General features: G+C 36.7%; 1 protein-coding gene across 1 annotated transcript; it reads left to right on the forward strand.

The window, feature by feature from the left end:
• The first annotated feature begins 891 nt into the window (after nucleotides 1–891).
• Nucleotides 892–26,455, forward strand: lhfpl3 (LHFPL tetraspan subfamily member 3). Its single transcript, XM_079454934.1, has 4 exons — nucleotides 892–1,615; nucleotides 22,102–22,332; nucleotides 24,558–24,595; nucleotides 25,173–26,455. Exons 1-3 carry the CDS (start codon nucleotides 1,189–1,191, stop codon nucleotides 24,572–24,574), a joined length of 675 nt encoding a protein of 224 aa, XP_079311060.1. The 5' UTR covers nucleotides 892–1,188; the 3' UTR covers nucleotides 24,575–24,595; nucleotides 25,173–26,455.
• The last annotated feature ends 196 nt before the right edge of the window (nucleotides 26,456–26,651 follow it).

A 26,651-nucleotide genomic window follows, 5' to 3' on the forward strand; every position in this document is an offset into this window, starting at 1 on the left:
CTTGAATTTAATTCTAAACGTTAGTCAAACTGCGATGTTTATCATTTCCAACGTGAAGGTTTAAACGCACAACAATAAATCCGTATGCATTTTTGAAATATGAATACACCGTGTAAGCAGGCCATCGCATGCCTCTACCGCTATGCGGACAGCAGTGACAGACGCATACAGAATAGTCGGGTGTGCCAGAATTCTGCGCTGTGTGCTCTGGCGCTCTCCATCCCCGCGATCTGCGCGCAAGGCATGAATCTCATCTCCTCATTTATTCATTCACACGACAGATGTAACGCGTCTTATTGCTGCGAGAGGCGCGTGCGGGATTAAATCGGATGGAGGACTGGTGCGCGTTTCAGACGGTAAACGAGAGCAGAGAGATTTTTGCGTATTGCATCTGTCTGTGGATGTGAATCCGGGAGGAATGGACACGCATAACACGATGCAGCCCAAGTGTCGTCATCTCAATGTCAGGGATTTCTTTTGATCGCAGATCTATTGCCTAAAATCCGTCATATCTCATACGTCTCAATAACCTCGAGGAAACAGCCATCCGGACTGTGCAAGGTAGATTACTGTTTGTGTGTATTTATTTCTAATACAACATTATATAAATAAATATATATATATATATATATATAAATGTATTTCATCTCATAAGGTTTGGTGAATCACAAACCTTCTTGATACTAACCCGCTAACCCTTCGATTATTTCTTAAATCGGGTGATCATTCAGTATTCGTACTGACATTTCCTTTGGGAATAGCATTTCTGATACATTCGAGTGGGTCTTGGACATATGACCTGTGTCTTCGTTTGAGTTGAGTAATTTATTTTGCTCTCACCAAGTGTGATTATTCACCTTAATAAGATTGGTGGGCTGAAGTGACTGAATCAGAGGAGTTCTGGAAGAGAGCATCATTGAAGTCACGGACATATTCCCCCATCAACGCTGAACGAATCACTGTGACATCTGGCACTAAAATTGCTTCGTTTGTCGAGACATCTGTGAGCTGTTCTGTCTGTAGTTACGTTTAGGTGCCACCCCAGGCAACATCTACACGAGTCCAAACTGAAACCAAATAGTCCAGACTGAATCTATACAGGACCTGAATTCAGAATCCAATCCAGATAGGATCTGAATCCAGATAGGAGAGGACCCGAGTCCAGTCCATAAAGTTCAGAATCCATCTATGATTCCTGGGGCACCCGCAACAATGCTCCCAGCCACGGAGGCAGCCAAGATCTACCAGACCAACTACGTTAGGAATTCTCGCGCTATCGGGGTCTTGTGGGCTATCTTCACCATCCTCTTTGCCATCGTCAACGTGGTATGTTTCGTTCAGCCCTACTGGATCGGGGACGGCGTGGACACGCCGCAGGCCGGGTATTTCGGCCTGTTTCACTACTGCATAGGGAACGGAATGTCCCGGGACCTGACGTGCCAGGGGACCTTCACCGAGTTCAGCTCCATCCCGTCAGGAGCCTTCAAAGCGGCATCGTTTTTCATCGGGATGTCCATGGTGCTGGTGCTGTCCTGCATCGGCTGCTTCGCCCTCTTCTTCTTCTGCAGCACAGCCACTGTGTATAAGATCTGTGGGTGGATGCAGCTGGCAGCAGGTGAGTGAGCGACTTCGTTGGAAGTTTTCCCAATGATTTTACCAGGGCTGGAAATGAGAAATGATTTATATGATGACATTTTTACCTGGTGATGGATGCTCATGTCATGGTACTTTGTTACACCGTGGTGGTCGATGATACCTTGATATTTACTATGGTAGTGCAGGTAACTTTTTACCATTTCCATGGTGCGTTTTGTATTTCATTTCTGAAAACGACTAATTGAAATACTAACCTAAATATATGTGATTGTGTCATACATTATTATAATGCCAGAGAAATTTACTTGTTTTAAAGGGATAGTTCACCCCAAAATGAGAATTCTGTCATTATTTACTCACACTCTTGTCATTTCAAACCTGTATGACTTTCTTCCGCAGAACACAAAAGAATGTATTTTTAATAATTTAAGTTGGTAACCGAACAGCACCGGCACCCGGCACAAACCAATGCAAATGAATGGGTTGCCTGTTAACAACATTATTGAAAATATCTTTTTTTTGCGTTCTGCGGAAGAAAGTCATACAGGTTTGAAATGGCAAAAGAATGAATAAATTATGACAGAACTCTCATTTTTGGGTGAACGATCACAAGGTTCATTCATTTTATGGTAATTTACCGGCACAGATCTGATATGCACTTTGCTTTATTTTGTGATGTAACAATAGTTTTGTTACCAATGTTATAAAAGTTACAAATGAACTCAAGGAACATCGGCCGGGGACCCCTGAGGCTTTTTATTGTATCATATCTTCTCATTGGAAAACATATGCAGATAGTCAGTATATTTTTCACCCAGGTCGCCAATACTGAACATGTCATTGCTATATAATCAAGAAATAGTAAAAAAGGTAATTTTCTATAGCAATGTTGTATAATTCAAAGGTAATTCAAAAAATTCAAAGGTACAGCGCACACGAAATGAACACAAAATGTGCGATCTGCCCATATAACGTCATGGACATCTGAAGCATCGACTTTAGTAGAGTCAGCAGTTAGATGATATATTGCCCTGCCTGTTAAATTTTTCTGCACTCTTCATCACTTCCTCCATTTTCCTCCCGTTTTCGGTTCATTGGTATTCCTCTGCCTCTTTTTGTATTTGGAAGTTAAAAAGCTCCAGGGTTCCATTTAGTTTGATGTATTTTCAGAAGTGACTGACCACCCTCTCTGAATACGTGTGCACCTACGCCCTATCAAACATTTTAGGTGTCGGATGGGAATGAACCATTGGAGGAAATGTTCTAAACATATCCAGCAAAATCTCTCCAAATGTCTGGTGCTCTGTAAATATTCAGTGTTTTTCCACTGAAAGGAGAAAGACAGGGCTTGTCTATTTTTGTGGGTGCTCTCGAGGGAAGTGAGGCGAGTTGTCAAACAAACTCACAAATGTGGACAAATTACTGTCACTGGTGGCCTGCAGCTGTCAGAGCGAAGTGACAGGTACTTGTAGATAATCTAAATTTCTTTGTCTTGGGCCTGGATGGTTCGTTTACTTCTCTCCATATTGTGGTTGAGATGGGATGATGCTTATGACTGATAATGAATGCTATCATTATTAATTAATAATAAGTTTTCTGTTTTAAAAGAGGGAAATAAACTGTAGATGCGATACAGATGTGACAAAAAAGGAGGTGCCACGTTTTTGAGAGTGGACATGCTTTGTAGGATTTCTGTGAATTGAAATGCACAAACCAGAAGCAACAATTCCCAACAAATATGAAGAACGGATTTCTCTTTTTCATAGACTATAAATAAAATAGTTATTTTATTTTCATGTGTCCATTTATGAGGAATATGCACCATTATGGATGGGACAATTACCTGGAGAATCATGCTTTCAAAACTTCACATGGGTATTTAAACCACCAAATATTAACATCTCACCCATCAGAATAGAAACAACCTTTGGTAAAAACTAGATTTTTTCTTAAGGTTGACATTTGCATGAAATTGTACAAATAGTTCTTAATAGAAATTAATAAATTTTTATTTTTATTATTAATATTACCAGCCATTAGATAGAATACTATATCACAGAATTAACTGGTGATACATAATATTATAGAGTATAATTATAAAATGAATGACCGTTATGTTTATTTTGTTTAATGTTATTGATGAGAATTAATTCAATACATTGATTAGGTATTAAAGAAATTGATTAGTTTTAATAATAAACCATATTGCACTTTTTCCAGTAGAAAGATAAAAGCTGATTTGCTCCTTAATGGTTGACGTACATGTTTAAAGAACATTTTTTACAAAAAAAAGAAAAAATATACTGCATATAAGTGTATATAGTTTTACTATATTTAAAATGTCTCTCATATGTCATGCAGGTAAGAGATTGTCTAAAAGGCCACTATAAGATGGAAGCTAGAATTAGTGGTTAGCAATAAAAAGCCCAATTCGTTTGCTAGTGGCTCATCGATCCAGTAAAAGTCTCCACAGAACAGCATGCAGTGTGGGTAATGAGAAACTAATGCCTTCACTGTTTGCTTCTCACCACCCCGCAGGAACACAGTCAGTGCTGGTGTGGGTTACATCAGACTGTAATTTGTCCAATTCAGACGGCGCTGCATTGATAATTACAAACAATAAAGTCACTGTAAACGCCAGAAATTTACTAAACGTTGAAGGGAATGTTAATGTAATAGACCAGAAGGTAATGTAAAAATTATTGAGCCGCGAAAACATGTGCATGGAAAACAAATGTTACAAACACATAATAAAAAATAAATGAAGAACATTAAAAAAGATTGTTTATTAATGGTGCTTCACTTTCATTATTAACTTATGGTTAGGGATTTAAACAATTTAAATTTGCGTACCATTTGCGCTACAGACATGAATGAGGTGTGATGTTGATATGTATGCTCCGCACTCCCAATATTAACAAACTGTATTATGTCATTTTTAACACATTATGTGTCATTTTGTGTACAATTTGAGTTACAACACAGGTTAAAGTCATGAATGTGAACAGTGGCCTAAATGTGGAAATTGTGGTCTGGTTTCTAGGACTCTAGGTTGAATGGCTTGTTGGAGTAATAATGCAATAAAGGTAATGAAGATGGATATGTCAGTCCTAAGAGAATCAGATATTATGTAACATATCAAGACACACATACTGTATAGTCCAACTGTAAGGGTTATGACATCTACAGGAGTACTGATAGAATTCAGAGTTTGACTGGAGCTTGTGAATGAAGAACAGTTAACTGTCTTTACTTCATGCTCAATGACTGACTCGTTCAATTCATACACTGCCTCCAATACACCCACTCCTCTATTTGCTTATACATCCAGTTATCTGCTGGATTCTAACAGATGGTTCACATTTCCTCTGCATTCACTTGCACAAAAATACCAAGTTATACAAGGATTGTTCTTAGAGTACCATTTAATCGCCATGCTATATAAATATGAATAAATTCATAATTTACATTTTACAAAGTAATAAATTATTACCATTTTTACCATCAATGTACCATGTTTTGCATTTATGAGGATTATTCTAGTAAGCAGGTGTGCAACAAGCACCATAACAGATTATGAAACAGATTTAAATTGTCTAGCGTTGTGGCCACAAACCAAACAGCGCATGTTTATTTTGCAGTTTCATGAAAAAGATAATCCCTTTTTTAACTTATCTGTGAATCATATCATTTTGAGAGCTGACAAATCTCACACGAATACAGTAGTGGGAGTGAGAAAGTGGAAGTATTTTTACTTTATGATATGAAATGGCATTAAGACGCTGGAATTAAACAAATTGTCAAATATAGCAAGCATTTGTCACACCCACTCACTGAAAATTATGTGTGATGCACACAGTATGCACAAATTATACAATGGTTGTCAATGCACACTGTACCTTTCAGGTGAGCCTTTTTCCACCAACAGGAAGCCAGAAATATGTCAATATTATAGCCAAGCCGCAGCTATTGCACCTGTTTTTTCACTATATTACTGCGGAATCATTTATAGTTGGTAGTTTTGATAATGTAAACATGGCTGTGATATAGATTGTAACTGACAGATACAGTATAATTCGGGAACATATATATATATATATAACTGGGAACAGATAACATCGGTTTGATCTTAAATCATAAAGTAAAACCAAAAGTCGTTTTGTTGCTGTTATTTCGTGACTTTTAGCTGTGATGTCATCTAGATTCTATGTTTCGCCTCAATGCTAACTACATAACTAAGTCCCACTGCTTTTGATAAGTAAATCACTTAAAACTCATTTTTAAGCATTAAAATAACATACAGTATATGGCTCAAATAAGTTAACGTGATTGGTTACAGGCTTATGAGGTCAGAAACAGAGGCAGTTTTTTAAACTGTCTTTGGTAAGCTACAGTTTTATGTTGAAAATACTCCACAATGGTTTAAAATGATGAATTGGCACATGGTTTATCTTAAAGCGGAGGTAACATGACATCTCATGCATTCTCACATCTTTACAATGTTAAACCTGCTGGCAAACAAATAAAGTCATATGTCTGGGTTTTGTTAGCAATCGGCGCGTACGTGCATTATGTAAACAACACAAAATTATAGTTACTTAACATGTATGCAGGGATAATGTGGTGATGTTCCGCCCCCTTGCACGCCTTCAGAAGGGTCGTTTTCGTAAATAGTCTTACAGCTGTATATGTTTTTTATAAATTTGATCAAAAAAACTTAAGACTATCATGTATGCAATACTACTCTATAGGTACTCAAGATAAATATAAGATTTGCAGTAACTGTGTGTGTTACCTCCTCTTTAAAGCATATTAAACACCACACAGACACATAAACAACATAAAAAAATAGATTATTACCACGGGGGACTTTAACAAATATACTGTACACACTTAAAATGTTGTTTCTTTTTGTAAATGTATATTTTGTAAATTGTCAGGTTATGAATTTTTAATGGCTGTATATTTCTTTGCGCAATGCAATATTTACTAGAACTAAAATGCCCCTCCCTCCACCTTTTACTGACTAGAAAAAAGCAAATAAAAAAAGACCAGCCCTACATTATGTCGTCCTAAATTCTGTTTCAAAGGAAATGCATCAGCACAGTAGCTACATGATTGCATTCATCAAACCATTTCCTAAGTATAAAGATATAAAGTCAAGTCAAATGTATTTTATAGCACTTATTTTACAATTTGCATTGCACCAAAGCAGTTTAACAAGAAGAGAAACAAAAAAGCTCAAATAAAGGTGTTAAAATGGTCTTTAACATTTTAATAGATTGACCCCTGGGTCCAGGTGTGTCATGAATTGAGTTGGACTATGTACAACATACAAATGTGCCTCTATGCGCAATATTCATCGTCCTTAACAAAAATCTTGTAGTGGTGTAATAAGTGTAATCTACAAAACGGCAAAAATTTATGCATGAATGGCATCGTCTTTCAACCGGCCAATCACGTATAAGACTGCAAGTAATCATAATCATTTGATGTGTGATTTCATCTCAAAGACCCATCTCTCTGAAACCGTCCCCTAAGGCTCATCAGACACTCTCCATGGTTCCTGTAGGCTCTACAGGGAGCAGATGTTTTTGCTATTTAGACGGTGGGGTGCTCACCTGGAAATCTGATTAAAAGATAGAGAGAAATCAACAATAGTAATGAGACCTTTTGGGGTCCCTATGGGGCCAAGATATGTGCCGGATCACTTCGGCCCTAACAATGTTTAATGTCTGGGTGCTTGTCTGGGAACAAAATCGACAAAGAAAACCGTTGCTGGGACAGTACAACAGCAAACTGTGAAAGTTAAAGCTCCAGGAACAGCCTTTGTTTAATGCGTATGTGTGTGTGAACCAGTACCTGTGTAGGCACAATGACGCACGATCAGAATCATATTATTTGCAATTGCCTAAGAATGAATATAGTGGAATTGGATTTGCGGGTAAAGGAAACCGCACCAGTGATGCTTGCAGGAGAAAACTTACCATCTCAAGTGTAATACTAAGCAATGATAGCTTGTTTAAATCCACACAACCAACCCAAGTAAAATATAGTGGACTAAAATACATGTTATTCAATTACACTTAGTACACTTCCATAAGTGCACTTATAGTGCTCTATTTATACACATTAAGTTTGTAGTTAGTATATTAAAAATATGTAGTTCTTCTATCCATGGGGTCTTAGAGCACGCTTAGATCTTAAGGTTATTTTAAATAAGTACTTAAGTCTTAATTTTGTACAAGATTAGTGCCTAAAAATAGATCATTTTAATTATGTTTAAGTCAGCTGGGAATATACAGTAGATATACTAGGGCCTAAGGAATACATCGCAGTTTTCAAAGTATTGCACATGTGAACATTGCACTGAATTGCAATAACCAAATGTTTTAATAATGAAAAAAGTATTGTTTTAATTTTCAGAGAGGCTGACATGTGTATTATATTGCGGTTGTGTGCATGATTGCATGCATGCGCCCTAACGTGTGGAACCCATATATTCCCACAGGTCAAACTAATTTAAAAAATCTAAACTGTTATTGCATCGCATATCACATATTGCATTATTTTATGCATTTTCATTATTTCGCAACTGTATTATTTAGCATGTTATTGCATTTACATATAACAGTGTGTAGTGTGCTGCACGTGGACTAGTATGGTTGAACAAAAGCATTATCTTTCTATGTTCGCCGTGATGGTTTAGAATTGGAAAATGCAGCATGAATCAGTTCTTGCCGAGTCAGAATCAGAAATCCTGCTTTGGAGATTAGCTCGTGGTTAAAAATACCCGCGCTCCATTAACACACAAGCTTTAATCTTCTCGGAGCTGATCTCCACAGCTTGCTGATGAGCACATCAGGCCTACTAATTTAAAGCCAAAGTCACTTTCAAAACGTACGGACCAACGCAATTATGATGTTAGTGGTCTCGTAAATGTAGCGGGCACGCTGATGAGCGTTTGACGTCTCTTAATTGTGGTTGAGGGCTTGGCCGAAGTCTTTGGCAGCTCTTTGGCTGGTGGAGTTAATGTCATTAGCACGACCATCGCCGCTTTGCTTTCCCTGTTTGTGACTGATCTCGGCTAAGATCGTGTCATGCCTGTGAAGACCCCATTCCTCATGTTAAGCGGATGCACACAAACCAGAGGTTTATAAAGAATCCATGAACTATGACTAAACTGCTTCGAGGAAAAGTTGGCTTTGTATTCTCGATGATTATTGTGTATCATGATCACAGATTAACGGTCTTTAGTATCAATGGCAATAAATAGACTTAGAAATCCTACTTGAGTGTCCTACAGGGTTTTAAGACAGATTCTCAATGATCTTATAAGGGCTTTCACACACTACAGGATATAAACTTCTTGCCTATTTATATTTTTGTGATTTGCCACTTTTGTGGAATGAAAAGCCCTTGAATGTAGCCAGCTGGCAGCTCGTGACTTTCACTGATGCTCTGGTGTGCACACTGTGTCAAGAGACAAGCAAATAGGGCAGCGATGAGCAACAGCCAATGAAATAGCAAAATACTTATTTAAATATGCCGTTTTTATAAATGCAGGATCGTATGCTATTGAACATTTTAGTGCCTAGACGTTGCTCTTTATATCTCAGTGGGTTTATAAAGTATCTGATGTTTGCCCTGAAAATCTTTAAAATAGACAATAAAACCAAAACTAGACAATAAAAATAAAACCTTTTTATATACCTTTCTGTGGTTTCGTCTACAGATATGAGATTTGATGGAGATTGTTTAATTACGCGTAAAGTGAGTTTAATTAGGATTTTATAGTCTCTGAAGAATGAAGGTTATAGAAGTTTGACCGAAAAAGATTGCCTGTTCTTATGTACGCTTATCAACGTGCACACACGCACACACACAGGCGCTTTAAAACTGCAGCAGAGCTTTAAATCTGAGAGAGAAACATTTCTGACTGCAATATTTTTCCTGAAGGGTTTGTTTTCTTGTATATTCCCAACAGGACTAGAAAAAAACTAGCGCAAAGCAAAATCCAAAGAAGCTGCATCAAAGAAGCCAAAATTCTGACTTACAGTATGTCTCTATGATGCAAAACAATATTATTTTAACTCAAAAGTAATAGTTACTTTACCATGAAAGGTAAACATTCATATACTTGTTTAGAATGCAATTTTAGTATTTAGTAAAATGCTTAAAATACACAATGACAATCTAAAATGCAGTGCTGATATAGAACACTATCACACTCCTACTCGAACGATATTCCATTTATATTTGTATATATATATATATATATATATATAAAATAAATGGAGAGTTTATTTCCAAAAAGAGAACTCCGTTTGAATATTTTAAATATTAAATAAACTCTTCAAATATATTAACACAATATCTGCAGAAACATTCGAGCCTGTTTTAATTGTTGGATTTTAACACATTTTATTTGTCATTGTATGTGTGTTAGCATATGCTTTCTAAATGCTAACGTGTTAGTCCTTTAAAGCCAGTCTGAGCCACTGGTTTTGTTTCAGAAGCTCCAGTAAGAGCCTGAGATAAGAAAAAATCCTCATAGACATATTCAGTTTCATGCTATATCCATCTTTCCCAGACATTTTGATAAAATGTGTGAGTCAGTGATGGTTGCTCCTGGTGTATTTGATCCGTAGGACCTCTACCTCATGACCCGTCCAACCCCTCGCAGAGAAGACGTGGGTTCTGAAGCCATCTGGTCTTGCGTGTCTTTTTTCCCCACCCTGATTCGGTCTTTTAAACTCTGTCAGTTACCGATGTAGCCGAGACGGCGGCAGCGACAACTTCCAGGACATTCTATAGGAAGATAAACTTCCGGACATGTAATAAGCTTTTCAGAGTTATTCCTCAGACCATTAAAGGTGAAGTGTGTAATTTTGCCCCTATTCGATCGTAATGGGGTGCGAGCTATCCATTTGCAAAATGATTTCCCCAAAGAGTATTAATACCGTGACTCTGGGTGCTATCAAAACATTGCAGCTAAGCAGTCAAGTGTATTAAGGTCTGGCTCGACCTATTGTGCTGTCTAACCTGTTTAGTCGCAGCACTCCAATAAAACCAAACAAATTTAAGTATTCAAATGCCGTTGCTCTGTAAAGCACATACTTTACGTGCGGTCTGTCTTTATTATGGTGTTAATAAACCTCAGGACTCAAGGAGTTTCCATCAAATAGGGCTGCACGATTAATCGAAAAGACATTGCACGCAACTTTGCGGTTGGCTGCAATATTTTATGGGCAGTTTGTAGATATTGCCAAGACTTTTCTTGAAAGGACTTTGGTAATATTCAGATAGCCAGGTATCTAATAACTCTTTAAGCACACTTTATTGTATCTTTTTTTTTTTCAATTCTCAATGAATTGTGAAGTTGGGTTATTTCTAAATCACATGGAAAAGATCGTCATTGTATGTCAGTTTCAAAAGTGTAAATGTTCCTCATTTTTGGTTTACAAACCCTTACGTTCTTCCTTTCTTGCCTTGCGACACACATCCTCACCAAAATCAATGAATTCACAGCGCTCTTTTGTGCGGTGCATACTCTAGTGTTTAGACGCTTAGAAAACTGACAAATAGAGAACAGCTTCTAACAGAACAATTTTCTTCTTCTTAAACCCGTTTCTCTTCAAACTCGCACAATGCCCTTCAATTCAATGTCCCTGCCAGTCAATAGGTAATAATGGATTGCTTGTGTGAGCCAGAGCAGAGGCCATTAGTATCAGTGCTCTGTCAGAATAACTTACGAGGCTGTTGATCTCCACGGCTCTGAAAGCTTTCAGCTCCTGGAGACCGGAGAGCCTCGGTGGATCAGATGAGAAGGATAAGCCGACCTCTACGGATGGCACATCAAATTAAGTAGGCGGGGCTAGACCATACACATGGTTTAAAAATGACCCCATAGTCATTTTTAAAGAGTAATGGTGATCTCTACAAACCATATAAATGGAGAATTGAAAATAGAGCTTAGGCTTTAGTAAGAAAAGATGCCGTTGAAATTCTTTGTAAACAATAAGGCTGTGAGGGACTAAACTTTTATAATGCTTAACACTGTGCCTACACTGTGATATTTCAAAAATAACCATTTCTAATATAGAATCTATTGTAGCTATTTGTGTATCGCTCCTTGGGCTGGCGTGGACTCTAAAATAACAAAAGAAAATAAAATGTGTTTTAACTGTTTTGCAGAAATCGCACTTTATTCTGCCATCTACAAAGTGTTTACCATTGTTTTACAATCTCAAAGCTCATGGGAAGTCTATTGAAATGTTTGTACAAAAATCTATTGAATTTGAATGAGATCTTGACCTCCCATTGTTGTGTCCTATACACATTTATATTTAGTCATTTAGCAGACGCTTGTATCTAAAGAGAGTCCAGGGAGCGATACAGGAGCATGTTTTATGAGAATAAAACATGTTGTTTTGTTGATAAGATCAATAAGGCAGGGAACAGAATATTTCTAAAAGCTGAATTGACTGGACATATTCAGTAGTCAGTATAAAGCAAATTCTGTGTGCGTGTTTAGATTATAAATTCCCTCCGTGTACGGGAGCCTGAGGAAATAAGTGTTTCATTGGAGAAATAAACAGCACGTTGAGTTCTGAGCCTCCTGACATCAGTTCATTCCTGCCTCATTCGTCAAAGACATTCACATTTGTCTATGCTGTCTTTAGGTAAATAAAGTTAAACAGCGTTAACATTTTTTATAATTCTTGACAAAATATTTATACTTGTGTCGCTTAAACCTAATCAAAACAGCTTGAAATGAATAATTTAAAACTTTGTGGATTGTAGAAGATAATGTGCAGAATTAGCATGCAGAACTCTAACCATTAATGTTCTACATTTTCATGATTTTCTTTGAGGTTTAGAAAATGTGATTATATATAATAATATCATATACATATAATAAAGGATTGTATAATGCATAATATAACTGGTGGTATCAAATGCAACATTCTATGTATTTAAATATAATGCATATTAAAATATTAATGTTCTCGCAGTTGTTGCTTGTATGCTTTACATTATATCGATTTTGCAGTTTCACCAAAAGCTACAATGCTTGGCGAATTCAGACTTCACTGGAAAATTGTAAATAATTACAACCCACCACAATCATAATTATAAAATGCTGCTAATTAATTATAATTATGCTAAAAATGAGATGTAGATTATATTTTCATTGCTTGAAAAAAGCCCCAAATTGTCGAAAGCTATTGTTGAAAGAGTGCGACAGAACTGAACAGAATACATTATTAGAAGGCACATACACCAATCTTACGGTCAACTCCCAATACCCTCATCTACATGTAAAAATGCTTATATTAAATTAATGAAGATTTGTGTTTGACACGAAGGAAGTACTTGACACAAAGCAGGCCAACTATACCCTGCAAGTGTAGTAATGCATAATGTTTTTTTCCGTCATCTGGCCAAAATTTGGCCAATTTCTGTCAAGTGGCTGTTTATTAAAACAAATAAGCATCAGGTCTTCTAAACATGCACAAAAGCTTATAAGAGTACCCTTCAGGTGTGGAGCCTTGGGAATATGCTCGGCGGACTGGTCGTTGTGTTTTCTGATTTGTTATTTTGTTTCCGGATTTGTCGTTGTGTTTTCTGACTTGTCGTTGTGTTTTCTGATTTGTTATTTTGTTTCCGGATTTGTCGTTGTGTTTTCTGATTTTTGTTATTTTGTTTCCGGATTTGTCGTTGTGTTTTCTGACTTGTCGTTGTGTTTTCTGATTTGTTATTTTGTTTCCGGATTTGTCGTTGTGTTTTCTGATTTGTTATTTTGTTTCCGGATTTGTCGTTGTGTTTTCTGACTTGTCGTTGTGTTTTCTGATTTGTTATTTTGTTTCCGGAATTGTTGTTGCGCTTTATGGTTTGTTAATGTGTTTTCAGATTTGGTGTTGTGTTTGGCACTTTACGGCTTCCGTAGTAGAGGGTGTTCTTGCAACTATTCAGCATTTTGCTTTAAAGGTCTAGAGTGGGATAAATAGCGGCCACTAGCGGCGAGTTTGAGAACTGCAATCAATCTCTCAGTCCAAACACGACGATGGCCACCACATTACAAAAAGATGTTGTCTGCAGTGCTGAGACAGCGTGTCTTCTCATGTTGACGCAGAGAAGAGATCATGCAGAAAGACTGTAGAAAGAGCGATGTCTTTTTTATTACATAAAATAAAGGGGCTGCGGATTTTAAATATAAAAGAAGGACAAAAGTCAGGCAGGAGCTATAAAATTGTATTTTATCGTGTTTTCTTGCCGATACCAAATAGAATAATTGTGCAGTTCCATGAATGACAGAAGTCGTGCATTTGTAGTCCGGGGCAACACCGACAAGCTGTCTCTGAGACATACCTACAGTCTGACAGCTGACCCGCATGAACACACCAGGCTCAGTTCGCACACAGCCTGTGATATATCTGAAACACAGCTCGCTGGCAGTTGTCATGGTAACTGCACATTTCTCTGCCCTCCCCTTCGCTGCAAAGTGTCCGCAAGTATATACAGTTAGTGAGACACGTGCAAAGGGTTGGGGCAGGGGCATGTGCACGTGAATATTACGCTCGCCGAGGTCTCCCCCAAGAGGTCTTTAATGCCAGTAAGGCTTCCTGAAGCTCTAACACAAATTACAGCATCAAGTTATATAAGTTATAAACGCCAGTTGCAGTTTCGTTTGTATTGTGATTCAAGAAACACGGATATTAAACGCATAATACATAACACTTATTATAGTAGTTAAGGAAAAGTGAACCCAGAAATGAAAATTCTCCCATTATTTATTGACCCTCATTCCATCACAGACAAACGTTACTTTTTTCCTTCAGTTGAGTACAAAAAACAGTTCACCCAACAATAAAAATTCTGTCATCAATTATTCACCCTCATCTCAAACCTGTATATGACTCTTTCTTTTGTGGAACACAAAAAAAGATATTGTCTCAGTGGTTCTGTGTCCATACAACGGAAGTCAATGAGTGACCGGTCCAGACTAGCAATGTCTACCTGGTGGTTAAAAACATTTTAGTACCAAAGAAACCCCTGGGAATATCACAGAAGCTGCATATCAACGCATTGAAGTCCATTCAGAACACCCTAGCAACGGCAAAGGATGCTTTGGCAACCCCCTACATTGCACACTTACTCTAAAACACATCTGCTTGTACAGATGAACAGAGCGCATCCTGCACGCACACCGACTGCAGCACGGCACACACAAGGATAAAAAGTTCCTAGGCTCTGCGTCACATCTGAGGAATATTAAAACAATCCCATCAGCCAACTTCAAACGCTCGGCACACACACACACCGATAAAGAAAAGAGGACATCTGTAGAATATTCAACGAAACTCTCTCCCCTCGACTACCATCTCATGGTCAGAGAAACCCGAGAGAAGAGATGGATAATCTCTGTATTTAGATGAGCTCTGAAAATACAGCAGAATAGAGACGGGGGAGCTCTCATCCTTACCGTCGTGTAGCGAGGATGAGGACTGAGTTTGGCAGGACATGCTTAACATCGCATGAACATTTCAACGGATTGGCAGGGCTAAATAAACTGCGGTCCTGGGGGGGCCAATTCAAAACTCTCTGGTCTCCGAGTGGGAGGAGGAAATCGCTCGCATTGTACCGCATTCTTGCAAGTGCATATACAAACAGGCCGGTCGCTATCCAAAAACGCCTGCTATGGCATTTCAGATGGCAAAATAAAGACATCAGATCGATAAAATGAGTAGTTTGTTTTCCTTTTGGTATATTATAGGCTTGACACGTACCATGCGGAGCTCATATTTTCACTCACTCTCTCATCTTGTTAAATATGCATTTTGGCACACTAATTTAGTTTCCTTCCATACTTGGCGGGTGTGCTTGCTCCCACTAGTAATTAATTGGAACACCTGTTCTCGATCACCTTTTCTGTTCCGCCACCCCCGAAGAATTATGGAATATACACTTGGGGAATGAGGGTATATGTGAACATGTTAAAAAATACTGTTATAGATCATTACAAGATGTTGAGCACATGGCGCCGTATTGTTTGACACAGATTTAGCTTATTGTATTCAAAACCTTAAGGGATAGTTCACACAAAGAAATAAAATTCTGTCATCATGTATTCACCCTCATGTAATTTCAACCTATATGTCTTTCTTTCTTCTGCAGAACAAAAAAGAAGCCATATACAGGTTTTGAACAACATCATTGCTAATAAATGAAGGAATTTTTATTGTGGGGTGAATGGGGTATATGCAATCGGAGACATTATGTCCTTCCGCTAAAATCTGTGCCAGCTCTGTTACATCTGTTACATGAGGATGCACATAGGATGACGATCAAAACGTGAGTCTAATTATTCAAACCCTTCGCCATATGTCGACAACCAAAAGGAGAAGCACTTCAGGCTTTTTGTTTCAAGGTACATCAACAAATATGGAAAAAAAGCACTTAATGGAGGCATGATCACAGAGGTACTTAACAATACTCACTCGTAGTGCTGTCAGTTGGCCAAAATTTGAACGTTTTCTTACTAAACACGTCGCTATCACTTGGTGAAAATCCCCTTAGTGGTATGAGAGCGGAAGTGACCTAGCTGGCAGCCATTTTAGCGGAAGTAAGTCATCGTCCCGTGTGCATATACTGTATTATTCCCCCTTTTGAAAAAAAACTGCTTATGCTGGTTAGTTACGATTAAGCTAGTGAGAAAGTTAACTGCTCACTTTCATCCCAAAGGCAGTTACTCGAGTGCTATGTGATCCCCAGAAGTACGTGACCTGCTTTCTACAATCCGTGGTATACACTATAGACTGCAGTTCGCAGTAAGCAAAACGCCCGTATTCCTTTAAGTACAGGGCCAAAGAGACACCGGTATAAGAGAGATTTTCGTATCGATGCTGATATGTTGACAGGTCCCAGTTTTCCCGGGTGGGATGGGTTAAAGAATGCTGCAGTTAAATAACATGCCCATCACTTATCAAACACCTCACAAGACTGACAAACCAGAGAGCTTCTCCATGACAACGCATCTCCATAGCAGTCCATAGAACCGGCACACGTTCAGTTCACACCTGGTGAGTGCATGACAACTTCCTTAAACCAGATGTCTATAGATTTTCTTTTTTAATGTATTATTAATAGAAAGGCTGCTGTTTTTCAAGATTATTTTAAATAGTTTATCAAAACAACTCTTTAGCCGTGTTATGTGAATAATAGTTAATAATGTATCCCTTAATGCAATGCATTGCATTTTAAAACAAATGACGCAAACATGCATCATACATTACTGTCAAAAAATGCAACTTTAATCATTATACAAGTATGTCATTCCAAACCAAGATCTTTCTGTAGTATTTTGTCACATTTTTACACGTCATTTTAGCAATTATGCTATTAGCTAACAAGCAATTATCTAAAGTCAAACAAATATGTTTGTTATACTCAACATATGCCTCTGTCACAGAAGACACAGCATACTAAGTCCAGGCTTTAATTCACACAGTCACAGACAGATGTTTGTCTTAGGCCAACTGAACCACAAATGTATCCTGCGTCAGTCACAAATAGGCTAATAGACGGCAGTTGCAAAATAATTTTTATATTAAGGGAGGGACATACAGTGAAGTTGAGGCACGTGTTTAGGCTTACATTATCACAATGAGCATTGTATAATGACGTTTTAATATATTTTTTAATTTAAGCATCATTTACACCACAACTAAAATATTAAAGACAAGAAGACTTTTGTTGGGATCATGTTGACAGCACTTTTCCTGCTGATGAACAATTAAACTTTGACACCCAAGCAAAACAATGTTCTTTGTGTGGTTGCTAATATAGGTATCATCGTCTTTTATAGACCGTTATTACAACCTTTGATTAAAAAACATTCATTTATGTCTTTAAACTGGGAATCGAAGACAGGAAACTGAATATGTCATTAAGGAGTCCAAAGATATGCAGCGGATGTTGAATCTACATTTCATTGTGTGATCTTTTTATGTAGTATGCAGTGAAAGACAACGTCGTTGATGTTCATTCATTTAGACACCTTTCTGCTCTCCAGTATGGCCTCCAGAGAGTCTAGGTCAGACCCAATGACTGCCGAATGTGACTGCATGTTTCTGAACTAAACAAGCTATAATGCTTATAATAATCCATGTGTGGGATGCAGAACTAAGTTGATCGCTGTGTATTTAGACTCTGTCGATTATACATTTTTCAAGATGCCTACTTGAGCTTTCACAGGGCCCCCTGCTGTTCAAACCAACCATCCCACAAAGACATTGGCCTGTAAATTTAATCTTCAATCATTTTTATGACTTACCTCGTCGCCTGAGGGAGCGTCTACAAATCTCTCAATGTTGGTAAAAGAGAGCAAATTGATCTTGCTGTACTTTCGCTGATGCGTTTTCATTCAGTTGCTGGCTGTAAAAATAAATTGCAATTAATGAATGAATTTAAAGCTGTTGGGTGTGTAAGCAACTGTGAAATGTATTCATATATAGTGTGCAGACATTTTACCACCCAGCGTTGTCTGAGCTAGTTTAAGTGTATGTGTTTAGGTCTTTCAAAACCGTGCTTTGCCATCTAATTCTTTTATAGGTTATCTTTCAAGTGAGCATCCTTACTTAAATGGAACACTTAACGTTTATTTTGAAAAAAATATTTTATTAGATTTAATGAAAGTATTATTGCTCTTTCCGACATTTCGGAAAGTAATATTTACGACATTTCTTTTTTTACATCTTAAAAGGTAGCTTTTAAAGTTTTATCGTTTTTTACTTCTATGTTTTGATTTTGAAATGAAACTTTTTTTAGGGCACACGGTTTTTAAAAAGACAATGACCCACATTGATAAACTATTTACGATAAACACTGCAATATTTCATGAAAAAACATGCATTGTCATTTTTTTTTCACTGGGACTTTAAAGTTAACAAAAATCTAGTTAGCTGTTTTGCTAACGCTCCCAGTAAGTTATGAAAACATTATTTTTTATGTTGAAAATGTTCTACTTAAATTTGTTTTTAATGTTCAGCAATGACAATGTTGATAGAATGTTCTTTTACATTACTGCAAAAACATTTTTATAATGTTGAAAGAACGTTTAGTTTAAAGTCACACTGCTCTTGAAAATGTCACATAAATCACACAAAACTCATCTTTAAGCACTGCATATGGAAACGTTTTTCCTGTGACAGTTTCCGCATGCCCTAAAACTACCTGAATTTAACTCTACATTCTTGCTTCATTTAGCATATGCAAATCAGTCCCTGCCTCCACCCATTCGCGTGAGCTCGGACCATTGATTATAGGTACATTGATGCCTGATTCGATGTGTGAGCAGCCTTTGCTCGTGTTGCAGAAGCGGAGCTGAAACAGCAGCGATCATTTTAATGAGTCTTTGCACCATCTTTACGTATCTATATCTCAAATCTGTTCACGTGATTGGTTACAGGGTTATGATGTCATAAACAGAGGCAGTTTTAAACTGAATTTTTAAATAGCCTTTGGTAAACCACAGTTTTATTGAGAAAATACTCTGAAATGGTTTAAAATGATACATTTGCAACATGGTTTATCTTAAAGCATAATAAACACACCACACAGACATAAAAACAACATTAAATACATAACTTGATTTTCACCACAGGGGGACTTTAAAGAATGTTAGCAACCTTTATGTGAGCTTTGATAAAAACATAATTTAGGCACAAGAAATTAGTTTATCGGCACTAACATTAACAACAGATGTCCGCCTTAAAGTTTTCCGCTATATTTCATATACTTTTGAAATTTGACCGTTGCTCAGCGCCCGTGGCATCATGGGATAGAGAAGTGTCCATCCGATCCACACTCACGAATCTCAGCAGTTGTAGTAGACCATCCAGGTATGTTTTGCCTGCTGTTTTTTGCATACTGAGGTTTCTGTACTCATTTTCACCTACTATATAGTTTGGAAGTAGCCGATTTCTGACACAGCATGTGTCTACACTGGACGCGACTGGCGCAACGCCATTATAACAATTTATAACAGGTTCTAATACGTATCGCGCCGTTGATGCAAAAAAATATATAATGTTAAAATAACCTTTTAGGAATGTTAGCAAACGTTGTGATGAAGTTTGGACCATCCTTCTTGTCTGTGCCAATGATGATTTAAAATTCAGTCTGCATAGTAAGCACACATAGTTTCTGAACATAGTTTCCTAGTGCATCTCCATGTTCACAATAAAGTAGATCTGCCTCTCTATATGTGTCTTCTGCTCTTTCCCTTTCCTTCTTTTCTACCATTCATCTCCCTCTTTACTTTGGGATAAACAACAAGCTGTCCTTCTCAGGACGAAACACAAACCCTGGGGCGCTGCTCTATTTTTGCTCCAACAATACATTAGGCAACAAACAACAGCAGCTTATCAAAAGACAGACAGGCGGTCTTTCAACCTTGCTTTATCTTCCCCTCTCTCCATCCATCTTGTCTTCTTTCCTTATCGTCCTTGTGCTTTTTCATCTCCTATTGGCTGGCATGTAAAGACATTATCAGGCAAATGCCAAGACAAGCGATGTTAAGGGAAGACGAGCGTGAGAATGCACATGTATTCCATCCTTCAGCGCAAGCTCGCATACAAATGAAAGGATGGGTACTTAAAGGGACAGATCATTCAAAAATGAACATTCTCAAATCATAATTTATCTTCAAAAACCATTTACTTAACCTAATTGGATTCCAGACCTGTAAGACCTCCTTTCTTCTGCAAAACAGAAACGATATTTGAAGAACAATGACCCCCATTGACTTCCACTATAGGGAAAAAAACATTTCTCAAAATATCTTTGATTGTGTTCCACAGAAAAAAAAAAAAAAAAAAGAGTCATACCGGTTTGCAATAACACATGATTAAAGAATTTAGATTTTTGGGTGAACTATCTGCATTTCCCTCTATTGTGTAATCATTTCAAATTACTTCGTAAATGATGACAGAATCTTCACCTATCCCTTCACACCCAAGAACAACCTGAATATTTCAGCACCCGCGTGTTCCTGACAGCTCCTAATCCGTGATGCAAAGCATCATCGAGAAGTCGTTGCCTGAGATAACAGGATAGCATGAAAAATAGATTTACAAAAGGAACAGGGAAGATGAACGGGGTATCACAAAATGTATCCTTCCGTATCTACCACATGGAAACATGCGCTCTCACACAGATTTCTTCTGTAAGGGGTTTATTTATAGCATCTATCTACAAACACATCTCAGATGTGACAGCATTAGCATTCCGAGCACTTTCACTGACCCAGATGCAGCACAGGAGTGTGCGCCGCCAGCAAAATCAAAGCCTTCGCGATGCAACCGCAGAGTTATCTATTAGGAAAGAAGCGGCGGAGCGGTGCACAGTATAGAAGTGTAAGCCCTACACAATCTGTTCTGGCACATCTGTTACTTCAAAATGTGATATAGTAAGTGTTAAAATGAGAGAAATTGTTTCATAAGTTGGTTGAGGTGAGGACAGCTCATTATCAGAGCTTAACTGTGTGTGTGTGTAGTATTGCAGGTCCTGAGTGAGTATGTGAAATGCGGGAAAATTCGGATTGTTTTCTATTATTTAAAAGCATTCCCCACCGTGTGTGTGTGCGTGTTTGCGTCTATGATTAATATGGTCAGTTTCAGGGTATCACGCTCAGCATCTTTCCCTACAGTGATGTCCCATAGTGACGTAACTTCTGCACCAAACAGAATTGCTAAAATAACTTGATTTCGCTGAAATGTGACCGATGTTGGCCAAACTTGCTCATGTTTGCCTCTGAACTTTACTCCAATATTCCTAGAAATTCTAGAACTGGCCTGGGACCCCCTTCAAAAAATGTTTTATGAAACATTAGTAGACACACTTTCTGCCACGCCCTCCTGTCTTCTTTGGTTAACAGTGAACTTTAATACGGTAATCACTGTATAAAACGTAATTTCATTAAAATTAGACTAAACAAAAATCACAGAAGCCACGACCCATGTACAGCATACACACACAAACAAAATTTTGTTTTCAAAAGTTTAGTTTTAGTTTAAAGATGTAAATTTTTTGCTTTATCATATAATTTATTGTTCTCATTCAATCAGAAAGATTAATAGCAAAAAGTAGTTTGGTCTCGCAAGTCTGTCTTCTATAAATGGGCTACAAGACAAACACCCATCATAAAATTCTTATTATAGAACAAATCATCGGATTGCCGACATTAACACATGTTATGTATCAATGTATTAATTATTTTCTTTAATCAATATTTTTTAATTGACATATGTCCAACAAAGAAATTTCACGAAGCTTATGGTCTTTTCATGGCCACTTACACTCTTAAAATGTGAACACATTGTTCGTGTTATGCTATTTACACAAACTGCCATGACTGCACTTTTTCTCATGCTTATGATGTTGTGCTGTTAATTAGACTTCTATATTGTTTATATGGTCTGCTCTCCCTCTCTTTCACAGGTACATGTCTGGTGCTAGGCTGTATGATATATCCTGACGGCTGGGATGCGGATGAGGTAAAGCGCATGTGCGGTGAGGAAACGGATAAATACACCATTGGAGCTTGCTCAGTGCGCTGGGCGTACATCCTGGCCATTATGGGAATCATGGACGCGTTCATTCTGTCCTTCCTGGCCTTCGTGTTGGGAAACAGGCAGGATGGACTTATGTCCGAGGAGCTGCTGGGAGACAGTAAGATTAAAATAATTTTGTTGGTGGTTGTTCCGTGTCTTTAACCATGGGTGGATTGTGTTTGGATTTATTTTTATTGAATATAAATATTACTTATGTAAAGAATGTAAAGTGGCTAATATCGCAATTGAATGCTGCTGGGAAGCTTACAGACACAATGAAATGGTTTGATGAACTGTTTTTCTTGGCATTTTTCTTATTGAAACAAAGTTGGAAATACATAACAGAAATATACATAAACAATGTACAGACATTGTATATATATTTTATATATATATTGTATATATTGTATATATATTGTATATATATTGTATATATATATTGTATATATATATGTATATATGTATATATGTATATATGTATATATGTATATATGTATATACATATATATATATACATATATATATATACATATATATATACATATATATATACATATATACATACATATATATATACATATATACATATATACATATATACATATATACATATATACATATATATATACAATATATATATACAATATATATACAATATATATACAATATATACAATATATATATAAAATATATATACAATATATATACAATATATATATAAAATATATATACATATACATATATACATATACATATATACATATACATATATACATATACATATATATATATATACATATACATATACATATATATATATACATATACATATATATATATACATATACATATATATATATACATATACATATACATATATATATATATATATATATATGTATATATGTATATAAAAGAGTAAATATTGCTATTATATTAATAATTCAATATTATAACAAAAATATTGTAAGTAAATATAAAGTAAATTAAATTAAAGATAGAACAGTAGCTATTGTTTAAACGAATGAAGCAGAATAGTTATATTTTGTTTTCATGTTATATTGTAGCTTCATTCATATTTAAAATTTGAATTTAATTTTTATCTTTTTCATAGTCATTTTTATGTTTAGTCATTTTTTTATTTGCATTTGTCATTATATATTTTATTTCTTTTTTGTATATGTTGCTTACTTGCTATATTTGTTTATTTTATTATCATATTTCGTTTAGTCTTCATCTTTAGTTCATAACTTTTAGTGCCTCAGCTTAATCTCATTTCATTTTTTTAAGGTTTTAAAAATTAATTAATAATGTACCATTTCAATTTGATTTCAATTAACCAAAATGTTTTAATAGTTTTAGTTTTGGTTTTATGTCAACTATGATAACATATGAATGCCAAAATAGAGATGCCTTCTCTGGATACTTTGGCAGCATTTCACATCCACACAAATGATATGATTTATAGTTCACTCATTTACATAAATTAAAATGAACAATTACAAACTGCAGCCTCCATTTCTCCCCAAAAAACGTTCGAATACATCGGTTGTCATTATGCAGCTGTTGTGCCATTGGGTCCAATTCATTCATTACAAAACAGACCCAGCCAGCCCGAGACGGCCAGATGAACTGAGGACAGATAAGCTCGAAAAAAACTAAAACAGACCGATGGTCATTAATGACAAAATCAGATGACAGGCCAGAGAAAATGAATTGGAGATAGAGAGAGAGAGAGAATGGTCTGGGGTTAATTGAAGCTTGGGGCTGGAGGCCCAGCCATGAATTACTAATGATGTTTACACAGCTTGCTGTCAGACCGTCCATATTCATCACAGTATATTATTATATCATATGAACATTATATGAAACGCACGCTGTGCTGGACAGCACACCTAGATCGAAACACTAGTCATGGACTATTCATAAAGAAGGGCTTTGCATAACTAAGTGTAATGAAGGTGAATTCCCCCTTTTATTATTATATAATGACTATATGCCGGGTCAATGATATAGGTTTTGAATAGATCGGATGAGTAGCACATTGCAGAAGGTGATTAAGGATGTTTCCAATGACAGATTCTCCTTAATCATTCCGCAGAAACAGAATTTGTTATGGTGTATTTTGTAACGCCAAATGATGGTGTTAGTGCCATCTAGCGGCCATCGGTGGTTATGCCCAACAGAACCATAATCAAAATGACTATTTAATGCAAATTAACTAACTGTGACAGCTGTCAGGGGAGGATGATGTAATTTCTGGAAAGGACTGAACGGGTTTAAGCAGAGATTTTGTAGTTCCTACCGTACTTTTAACCGACTCCTCTTTTTTTCCCCTCACAGAAACCGGAAACGCATAGATGGCAAATGCACACAGATGAGTGAGTATGCAGCAATATCCTTGATTTAAAAAAAACGCGGACTGGAATTGACTGTAAAAATAACGCAATTTGACCACTTTAGGGAAAAAAATCAAAAACATCTTTTAAGTAGATTGTTATCATAAACTGCGTGGCTGCGCAGAGCGATTAGTAAATACCGCGAGAGTACAGCGAGAACGTTGCTGGTTCTCGGGGTGTTTTGATGTCACTTGCTGATCGGTCTGCGTAGCGCCTTTGGCTGCTTGAATTCAAACACATCTAATGTCTTCTTTGTCAACGAAGGATAAATGTAATGAATACATTTTTCAGCAAGTTTACTGTAGATTTAACGGGAGAAAGGTGAATGTATAATATAAAACCATGTTTAAAGCAGCAAAGACGACCAGTACAAAGGCTGGAGCAGATGTTTAAACGCATGAAAGACCATTTTAATATTAATTAATGTAATAATTTAAATGAAAATATAGTTTGGTCCTTTATAAATCGTAATTTTCCATATTTGTCATTATTGTCGCACAAATAAAATAAAAAGTCTCCTGTGAATTGCCAGTAAAAACGCTCTATTGTTTGTTTGCAGGTGTTTTTGCCTCATTGAAGGAATATCATTATGTGAAGTCAAAATCCAGCTTTACCCATCATCCCGAGGGCAAGAAGCCTGACTGCAACAGTTTGGAAAAGTTTGAGCAAATGATGGAGCGATTGGAGTCCGGAACACTCACTGCTTTTCTGTACATATACCTACTTTTCACTTTACTCCTTGGAAATGCTTTTCAACAAATCCCTAGTTTGGTTTACCGTATTCTGTGCCACTTAAACAGCATTATAGGGCAGCTAATGCACCATTTAGAAACACAATTTTGACTCTCAAAAAAATGCACCAGTCTTTACTTTACCTTGTCTTCTGGCTTAACTTACAATAATATAAATATTTCAGGATTCATAACTTTATGTAAACAATTTTATTTGACTGGGTTTTCCAATTAAAGCCAAGTATACTTATGCAGAGGGGAACGTTAACAGGTTTGATTTGTGGGATGTAGATCTGGGCACAGAGCAGCACTACAGAGACATTACCGGCCTGTTAGTATTTCTTTCTTGGCTAGACTGGACAAGTCAAATCGAGAACATATTTGCCACAAGAAAAGACATCATAACACAGGGAGCCCATTTGAAGTGATCGTTCTATTGAGTTTACATGGTCAACCATTCTACCACCACACTCCGATATTCTTTTAACAGGGTTATGTAAAGAGGTGAGATCACTGTTAATATACAAAAAAAATGACGTGTCCAAATTAGGGGCGGACCTCTCTGCCATTAGTAACCGTGCACAAGCCAAGTATTTAAAAAAAATACGGGAGTGTTTTAAGTATTATGTACAGAGTGTACACTTTGAATTTCTGTATGTCTCTACTTCGATATTTCCTTCTTTGCAGTATTGGTGCTGTATAGTTATGTGTGCCATATTTATGATGTTCTCAGCTGGTACCGTTTTGTACTCTTGGTATAGTCATTCCGTCCCGCCAGGATAATGAACAGCATAGAATGGCCAATCTAAAAGAAAACATCTTCATTTTTTGGGTCAGGTGGAAAGAGTTAAAAAAACACCCACAGGAAATGACCTCACTGTGTACCTGGTGCTGCCACTCCCACAATCCTGGGCTGCTGAAGAGTTTGGACGATGCTGATAGTTCTGAAGGGGAAAATGGGAAGGGAAAAAAAGGTTTTGCTTTATTTATCGGGTACGTCTGTCTTGTCAGCTGATGTTGTATAGGAAATTATGTAAATACACCATAATAATGTATTAGTTACAAAGGCAATTCACAAATTCATGAATAAAGATTTTACCTTGACCAACTGAAATCAAGACTTTTCTAACTGTTTATTTTTTAGCATTATTGTAAACAAGTATTACCAGTTACCAGCTATTTTTACTGTCAATCTTCAACATGACCACAAATAGAAGTATGAACAAAATGTTACTGACTACTAGTAATAGTAATGGCTACATTTATTATGTGGCATATAACCCATTTTCAATGATCTCTTAATTGTG

The sequence above is a fragment of the Barbatula barbatula genome (genome assembly GCF_947034865.1).
Source record: "Barbatula barbatula genome assembly, chromosome: 4".
Lineage (NCBI taxonomy): Eukaryota > Metazoa > Chordata > Actinopteri > Cypriniformes > Nemacheilidae > Barbatula > Barbatula barbatula.

Bases quoted from the DNA above. Each gene is read 5' to 3' on its own strand.
- lhfpl3 (XM_079454934.1), top strand. From the start codon at position 1,189: ATGATTCCTGGGGCACCCGCAACAATGCTCCCAGCCACGGAGGCAGCC. The intron at 1,616-22,101 runs GTGAGTGAGCGA...TCTCTTTCACAG, and splicing joins GTGGATGCAGCTGGCAGCAG to GTACATGTCTGGTGCTAGGC.